Genomic DNA, 9,422 nt, shown 5'->3' on the forward strand with positions numbered 1-9,422 from the left:
CTAAGATATTTTAGAATATTATTAACGGTTGTCCAGTCATCATGTTTGAGATTAGACTGATACCTACTGATCATCCCTACTGAGTAGCAAATGTCAAGTCTAGTACAAATGTCAAGTCTAATATTTTAACTAAAAATTAATTATCTTAAAACCATTGTGTCATAGATTCCTTTAAAATTATTGGAGTTTTGAGTAAAAACGAGGGATGTTTCAAAATATAGTCAATTGAGTCAATTTATTTACAAAAACAACATTTTACTTTCCAAATTAGATCTAATTCATAAGTAGTTTATAACGGGCTATCTCTAATAGAAAGTAAAAATTTGTTATAATTTTAAACATTTTCAACCATTACAATAATTTTCTTAAAATTAGGATAATTTGAACAAGGAAGCAGATGATAAATATGACAATTATTTACAATAATGGGAAAAATATGTAATCATGTCTATTTCTCTTCCTTTTCAATGTTCCTAGTTGAATTAGCAGAATGCACAAATTTTCCCACCACAAGTATCTCCATTTGAAGTTGTATTGAACTGCTTGGAGGGATATAATCATAACTGCACGATACGTTTTGTTCACTAACATATGTGTAGTTTGACGGCTTTGGATCAATAGAAATTTGATAGAATCAATCCAGATAAATAAATAAAAACAGAACAAAATAGAATTGGACCAATATATTACTGCCAAAACAAAATATAAATCTTTCGGTACAACTTATTTTAGTTTAGACTACTGGTTTGATTCGTTTTGTATATCCCTATTTCTCTTGCTAACTTCAACAACAAAATTGGAGATATCCTAATAGTTACTACACTACTAAGTAAATAAAGAGATGTCAATAAATAATGGCTGCAATTTATGAAGAATAAATTAGCTTGTTATCAGATCTCTAGAAGCAAAGCATAAGCCATCAGCGGTTTGTTCCATATATTCTCAAGCATTCATCTCCTCCAAGTGTGGGTGACTGCGCCAGGGAATGGTGATTCTACAAGACCAGAGGAAGGAGAGACATGTTAGAGACTTGGAAAGTGCCTAATAAAACAGGTTGTGAACAAGAATGCATGTATTCCAAACAAGATCAATGAGATGATTACAAGGTTTTAGAGGCCACTCTTTTGTTAATAAACTAAGATCAATTTGAAGAGCATCTTTTAAACTTTTATTTTGAAAAATAGCAAGATGTGTTTAGGTTAGGAAAAATAGCAAAACAAATTTAAATTTAATTAGCCACTAATTGTTAGATTAAAAAAATATCCCAAATTGTATCTACAGTCGATTTATTCTATAAATTTTTATTTTTCAAAATCATAACCTAAAATTTTTTGTATTTAAAATGTTTATTTCAAGAAAATAAGATTTGATTCAACCAAAAGAATTATATTTATCCTAAAAAATTCTACTACTTCTCTCATTCCAAAAATGCATCGCAAAAGCGATCGAGTAGCACATCTCCTTCGGATGAAAAACTTTGCTATTGAGCCCTTCAAGCATCAAACTACCGATCTTGCTGGGAAGACAAAAATCCAGACTGAAAACTCTGTACAACAGAGACCAGCCTTTCATAATGAAGTCACAATGCAGGAATAAGTGGTCCAAGGTCTCATTATTAAAACAAAGGCAACACATAGATGGGTGAGAATATAAGCTAGGGACCATAAGAAGAATTTAATCCTTTTCGGGATTTTAATCTTCCAAATGTTGCGCTTCAAGGGTAAGGCGGTAGTGGAAGATTTTTTAGTTAAGTTAAGAAAGGTCAACTTCCTAGTGAAATTTGCAAAAGCATTAAGCTTCCAATTAAGACTACTGCGATCACCTATTGGAGCTCACGGATGAAGAAATTCCAAAATAGCAGCTACATTGCCAAATTCCCGATCCAAATTCCAGGAATGACTAACTGTTCACCAACAATCAGCAATAAAAGCATCCTTATTCAGAGATGAGGAGAAAACATCTGGGAATTTCTACGAATGGGGTTGAGCCTCACACCAACTATCTGTCCAAAATCTAATATTTTTCCCATCTCCCAACAAAAAAGCCACAAATTTAAAGTCTCCTTATGTTTCAAAATATCAGCCCATGGTCTATTAAACTTTCCCCTATTTGGCACATTAGTAGACCAACCATTCTCCTCCAAGCTGTAAACGGCCATAATTATACACCTCCACAAAGCATTGTCTTCCTTACAGAACCTCCACAACCATTTTGTGAGAAGAGCAATATTCTTTTGTCCAAGGGCCCCAAATCCAAGACCACCATAGATTAGGCAGGAAGAAGTGCCCCACTTAACAAGGTGGGCAGTCCGCTAGTTGACCCCAATCCAGAAAAATTCCCTGACCATCTTTTCCATTCTATTGATGACGCCACCTAAGGCTTGCATAAGGAAGAACATGTAGCAAGGAAGGCTATTCAACACTGACTGCACAAGGGTCAGTCTACCACCTTTGAAGAGAAATACTCCTCCATATATCAACTTTATATATGAACCGCTCCTTAAGAGAATTCCAGACATCGTTAATATTGCGAGCCCTACAAATAGAGACTCATAGGTAGTTGAAGGGGAGGGAAAAGCTTTATGTTAATCTCAAAAAGTGTTGTTTTTGCATGAAAAAGGTAAACTTCCTAGGTTTTGTAGTTTCTAAAAATGGAGTGGAAGTTGATTCTGAGAAGGTTGCAGAAATTAGGGAGTGACCTACACCTAAGAATGTGAGTGAAATTATAAGTTTTCATGGCTTAGTTGGCTTTTATAGGAGGTTTATTAGAGGTTTTAGTTCCATGGTTGCACCACTTAATGAACTTATTAAGAAGGTTTGAGGACCATGCCTTTAATGATTTGAAAGATAAGATATGCAATGCGTCTTTACTTGTATTAACTAATTTTGAACTAACATTTGAAATTGAGTGTGATGCCAATGGAATAGAAACTGGAGCTATTTTAATGTAGGATCAAAGACCGTTGATGTACTTCAGTGAGAAGTTGAATGGAACTGCCTTAAACTATCCTACATATGACAAGGAGTTTTATGCCTTAGTGAGAGCACTACAAACTTGGCAACATTACTTGTAGCCAAAAGAGTTTGTTGTCCATACTGACCACACCTAAAAGGCCAACAAAAGTTTAATGGGAGACATGCAAACTGGTTGAAGTTCATTGAAACTTTTCCTTACGTTATATGGTATAAGAAAGGTAAAGAAAATGTAGTTGCAGACATGCTACACACTAGGTTGTTTGGATTTGAACATATTAAAGTATTGTATTCAAAAGACATTTATTTTGCACCTATTGTTGAAAATCTCAAGCAAAAATGTGTCGTGTCTAATTATATGCTATTTGATGGGTTTAGGAAGACTAAGTTTTGCATTCTCACTAGTTCTACTCAGGAGTTTTTAGTTAAAAAGCCATATGGGAGATTTTGGGATCACTAAATCATATGACATGTTGAGTGAACCTTTTAGTGGCCTAGAATGAGACATGATATATGTAAGATGTGTGAGAGATATACCGTGTTGGGGAAGCTAAGTCTAAATCTAAACCACATGCACATGGACTGTATTTGCCTTCACCAACTCCTAGTGGACCTTGGTTAGATATTTCAATAGATTTTGTGTTGGGTTTACCTCGATTTAAGAGAGGGAAGGATAGCATTTTTGTGGTGGTTGACAGATTAAGCAACATGGCTCATTTATTGCATGTAATAAAACTAATGATGCGAAATATGTGGCCGACTTGTTCTTTAAGGATGTAGTTAAATTGCATGACATTCCTAGAAACATTGTTAGTGATAGAGATATGAAATTCTTCAGTCATTTTTTGAAAATACTTTGGGGAAAATTTGGTACTAAGTTAGTCACTCCACTACGTGTCATCCTTAGACTGATGAACAAATTGAAGTAGTCAATAGGACGATGGTGACTATGCTTAGGGCTCTAATAGATAAAAATACCAAAACTAGGGAGGATCTTCTATCATTTATTGAATTTGCATACAACAGGGTTGTTCATATTGTCACTAAATGTTTACCGTTTGAGATTGTGTATGGTTTTAACCCTTTAACACCTATTGACTTGTTGTCTTTTCCTTCCAACGAGGTGGTAAATTTTCAAACCAATGAGAAGGTGAACACAATTCTAGAGCTCCATGAAGAGGTTAAAAAAAGGATTGAGAAACAAAATGCAAAGATCGAGAAGATTAACCAACATCAAAAGTCCATGATATTTATGGAGGGAGGTTTGGTTTACACCATCGAATGAAAAGATTTCCACATCAACGAGATTCGAAGTTAAACCAAAAAGGAGATAGACCTTTTCAAGTGAAGAAAAAAAATCAATGATAACGCCTACAAGATTGATCATTAAAGGTAAATATGGTGTGAGTGCTACTTTTAATGATTATGACTTTAACTCCTTTTGATGCAGATAACAAGCTTGATTCGAGGACGAATCCTTCAAAAGGGGAGAAGATGATATTATCCAGAACGCCCTTGTGTTACCTTTGGGATCAATTACACGTTCAAGAGCCAAACAAAACTACCTTTACCATCGAATTCTCACATTCAAGAGGAAGTGAAGTCAATTGCGCAGATTCAAAAGCAACAATTGATCAGAAGATTTATAATTTGAGTCAATTGAAGCTACATGATGGAATCAACTAAGCTTTGTAATTTATTTTCTTTTGGAAAAACGTACCTTATTTTTTGGATTCTATTATTGGACCCATATATGTTTGTTTGAGTTTTAATTCCTTTAATTTAGGGGTAGAATGGACTTTTACGTCCTTTTAGTGCAGTACATTGAGTTTAAAGTAGAGAAACAAGATACAACACATTAGTTTTTGATATTTGAAGAATTGGGGTTTTCTATCAATGAAAATTCTCTGGTAGATGACAAAGCCCATCACCATTATTTTACAATTTTTTACTCAGGGTTGCATGCCAAGAAATTTCAGGTAAGTTTGATCTCCTTGCTTGTGGAGTGTTTGAACTTGGAGTAAGAAACTAGTTCTCCTTGTGGAGTGTTTGAACTTGGAGTAAGAAACTAAAGCAATTTGTGAACATGTCCATACCAGACAAAAACTTAAGTATTAAAAAGAAAGCAAGTGGAGAGAAAAAAGATATGGGCATACCTCAACTTCCATTTTCTTCACCAATAATCACGGCAGGAGCATAATCCATCTTTAAAATGGTGAAATCTCTTAGCATCGCGGATGATGAGTTCTCGACCCACAATTTTTGAAATTATCTTTAGTGCACTATGGCAATCACCACAAACACGAAGGTTCTTAATTACTCTTATGGGTGAGCGGGCTGAGCTACTGATTAGACCATATGCAACAGCAAGCCTCTCACTATGACCGAGTAGAGCATCATTTTTGGCTTCCTGATCTATATCATGGAGTACAAAACGAGTCTCTGGTATGTAACCAGCCTCCTTCATTTGTTCCCTCAAACCCCTAAGCAAGGTATAGATCCTGTCATTCTCAGGATGAGAAGTATCTCCAGCACGATATTCATGTACTCGGCTCCTCACTTCTAAAAGATTTCGATTAGCTAATTTTTTCTTCTCTCTCTCTTTTTCAAGGTCAGAAGCTTTTACAGGTAGAAGGCCAGCTTTTGACTGCTCATTTAAGCGAGAAGAATCAAGATGCTCAACAAGCTCAAAACAACGATCACCAAGCTCCATCAACCCATGAGCTCTAGAGATATTCATCATTGTTTCCCAAATATCTACCCCGGGCTCCAATGGCATCTTTTCAATGAACTCCACAGCTTCATCTACGAATCCTATACTTCCAAGCATGTCTACTATACTAACATAATGATGCATGGAAGGAGTAATGCCATAATTCTTTGTCATTGATTCGAAGTGCAGCATCCCCTCATCAGCATCTCCCAAGACACTACATGCAGAGAAAACTCCAATAAACATTTTTCCATCAGGCCTCAACCCAGCTTTTTTGAACTCATAAAAAAGATCAATAGCATCTTCTCCTAGGCCATTCTTCGCAAGCCACGTAATCATAGTATCCCAAGATGTTATGTTGCGGCTAGGCATTTTATTGAATATCGTATATGCATCATCCATGGAACCACATTTAGAGTACATCTCCAAAATTTTGTTATAGGTGCTAACTTTTACATGGGTTTGAGATTTAATTACGTAATTACAAACAACTTTGGCTTCTTCTAGGGACCTTGCTTCCCCACATGCATTCATCAAATCTAAATACCGAGATAGATCAACAGGAATATGTTGTTTCTCTAACACTTCCAAAATTTGCACAGCCTCCTTCAATTTACCTTCCTTGCAAAATTCATCAAGCTTCTCAAGGGGGCCACCATCCTGGCAATCCTTAGGCTCTCCAATTTCCTCGTTAGCATTAACGTTGTTTAATAACTGAGTACCAATCATGCTATTCTGATTAGTATCTGTGTTTGGCTGATATTGTTCAACACTAGAACCTTGATGATATTGTCCCTGTGGATGTTGCAGAGGAATAGAATTTTGCTCATACTGTCTTGAGAGGGGTATGTGATTGTTTGGTCCTGACATAGGATTGTCATGTAAATTTTGTCCAGATACCCCATAATTGTTTTGCTGCGTTGCTTCATTGTTATATCCATATCCATTGTATGCAGAAAAAATTTCTCTATGCCCAAGTTGATTATTCTGAGACATAGACCTATCAACTCCACAAACCACATTATTATTCATGTCAACAAAATTTCTTGGAGTACTTCCATTGTAACTATTATGATCTTGAGCCACCCCTCCCTTATAGCCATTTTCAATAAAATTACCGTTTGGAGCCACTGGGCTGGCATGGTGAGTATTTTGAAAGGTTTCTCTATAAGCCTCATGATGGTTCTGATTAAAGCCACAAGAATTAGGAGGCACTCCACTATAGTGTTGTCCATAAGACCTACTAGCACTTTCATGCATAGGAGAAGTATTTGCAAAACTGCCCCCAGGTTTTTGCCCATAAACCGAACTAGTGGATGGCCTGTGCAGGCCCTGCAAGGAGTTTTCTGTATAAAACCCATCTAAAATGTCTTGATGGGGCCTAGATTGCGAACTAGTACTTTGGGCATGATGCTGATAGTAGCCAGGGCTTTGGTTGTAACTGCTAACAGATCCACCATGGGTTTGGTAACTCGGCAAAGAATTATCTGCATGATATCCATTATCATTCTGACATTCCTCTCTTTCAGAAGCAATACTTAAATTTCTTACTAGATTGAGGGCTTTGTTTGAGACTGAAGAGCTACATGAAGATCGTGGAGTATATAGTGCTATTAAGGAGCGTCTAGCAAGAATTGCAGCTCTCTTCTTACACATTAATTGTTCTGTTGTTGAAGAGAACCAAGAATAGTGTATGAGAAACTGTGGAAGAGAAAATCCAAAAAGATAGCTTGATCGACCGTTATGCCAACAGAGGAAAAGCCAAAGACAACCTGAATGTTAAAAATGAAGAAGGAAAATCCATAAAACATTGCATAAACATTAAAACAGGAACGGCAACATAACTCTAACTTTCAACTAACAGAACAAAAAAATTAAACAAATAGATATCCAAAGAAGAAAAAATAAACCCCCTCGGATAACAAGAATAACACTTCAACAACTGAGAATTACAAAATTAAGAACAATATCTCAAACCTTTGAAACCAGAAAGTCCAGAAACAATACAAGTTACCCAATACAATGATATTTGTAAGAATTGAGGACATCAGTTTCCACTTTCAAGGTCGTTAGTTTGTTAATTCACTCCCAATGGAGCTAGTAATCCTTGGACAAAGTTTTTGTTCGGATAAAAAAAAACTTAAGCATCCAATTAGGATCCTAAGAGCTAGAATGAAATCATAAGAGAGCCTAAATGAAAACAGATGGTAAACAAAAAAACAAAAAGGAAAGCTCGATACCGGAAACGTGGACGCGACCGGGGAAGGTACCGCCGATTTTTAAAATGGTGAGAAAAGGAGGAGGTTGGGCAGTAAAGAGATGGAAAGGGAGAGGGTTGAGTAGCCGTGAAGCTCGAGAAAAGGCGAGGGCGGCGGTCGCCAACGGGAAGTGCAGGGCGAACGTACGAAGTATGAAGTGGTGAACTAAGTTTGGGAAATTACCAAAAATTAGTCGACAAATTGGGGTGAAAGGTCTATTATACTCTTTCTTCAAATCACACGTAAAGTTAAATTAGTCCGATCAACAACCATATTTCATATTGCAATTAGTGTACTATTGATATTCTAAAATCAAGATTAAGACAGAAAGAATAAATATTTTTTCTCATATAAGAATAAATAAATAATTAGAGTCTTAAAAAGTGGGAGAGTAAATAAATAATGACTAGGATATTAAAAATAGGAAGAAAAATAAGTTATTGAATGACAGTTTAGGAATAATAATAAATTTAAGAGGAAGAGTACTTTTATAAGTGAAAATTTTGTCATATTTACAAAATTCTAATATAATGTGCTACATTTGCTCTACCATATTTTCAAAATGCTACCCTATGCAATTTTTCCTTATTTTCCTTTATCTACCATTATCACTCTTGATAATTAACATCATGTGGTAAGTAAACAAAGACTACTATTCTCACCTAATTATTGTCGTCAACCACTAACAGTTATTGTCAAGGAAAAAAGCATATGATGAAAATACACTAATTAGTAAGGTCGCTAAAGATATAACGTGTAACAATATGTGAAAAAATGATAATAAAAATGTAATACTAATTGCAAACCAAGAACCAAAAAAAGGTAATGAACTAACCAATTTACCTTGTAAAAAGAATTTTTAGATTTACCCATACTTTTTACGGTAGCTTGGTGGCAAGTCAGAGTGTCGAACCTAAGGGAATGATTGCTAACAAAAATTCTTGAAACCAAAGCTTGAAAAGAGTGGTTAGTACAAAATGGAAAAAAATAAAAGAATATGCAGAGAATATCAAGAAACTTTGTAACAAAGAATGAAAGCAAGTTATTTTTTAGATGCAAAATCAATCCACAAACAAAAAATAGAAATAAAGTTCTATGAGAAAAACGAGACGAGGGACAATGGACATTATTCCATTCTTATCATTGAGCTAAAAGAAATAATTAAATGATCATTTCACAAAGACACACATGAAACTGAAAGTAGAATTCATTCTTGAACAAAAATTAAAGAATCAACATGCTAAATTTGAAGGAAAATGGAAGAAACTCTCAAAAAAATTGAATACTCGTTGTCCTCTTGCCTCTTAGAAGATTACCCCTCCATTTATTCTAAGACAAATAATACTTGATTGAAGAAATTTTGGCCAAATTTTTGGATGAAAATTGGAGAAGAAAGAAAAACTTTATTATTTTTGAGGGAGTTTTACAACCTAAGTGAATTTTTTTTGTGTACAAATTGACAGAAGAGAGGAGATTTTC

At 35.2% G+C, this 9,422-nt stretch overlaps 1 protein-coding gene across 1 annotated transcript; it reads right to left on the minus strand.

The window, feature by feature from the left end:
* Nucleotides 1–652: 652 nt before the first annotated feature.
* Nucleotides 653–8,127, minus strand: LOC101213036 (pentatricopeptide repeat-containing protein At4g32450, mitochondrial). Its single transcript, XM_011661932.2, has 3 exons — nucleotides 7,926–8,127; nucleotides 5,129–7,457; nucleotides 653–994 (listed from the first exon to the last, which is right to left on the minus strand). The coding sequence occupies exon 2, from the start codon at nucleotides 7,339–7,341 to the stop codon at nucleotides 5,146–5,148; it is 2,196 nt and encodes a 731-aa protein (XP_011660234.1). The 5' UTR covers nucleotides 7,342–7,457; nucleotides 7,926–8,127; the 3' UTR covers nucleotides 653–994; nucleotides 5,129–5,145.
* Between the last annotated feature and the right edge of the window lie 1,295 nt (nucleotides 8,128–9,422).

Source organism: Cucumis sativus, chromosome 1, assembly GCF_000004075.3.
Source record: "Cucumis sativus cultivar 9930 chromosome 1, Cucumber_9930_V3, whole genome shotgun sequence".
Lineage (NCBI taxonomy): Eukaryota > Viridiplantae > Streptophyta > Magnoliopsida > Cucurbitales > Cucurbitaceae > Cucumis > Cucumis sativus.

Coding starts and splice junctions, on each gene's coding strand:
- LOC101213036 (XM_011661932.2), bottom strand. CDS start 7,341: ATGTGTAAGAAGAGAGCTGCAATTCTTGCTAGACGCTCCTTAATAGCA.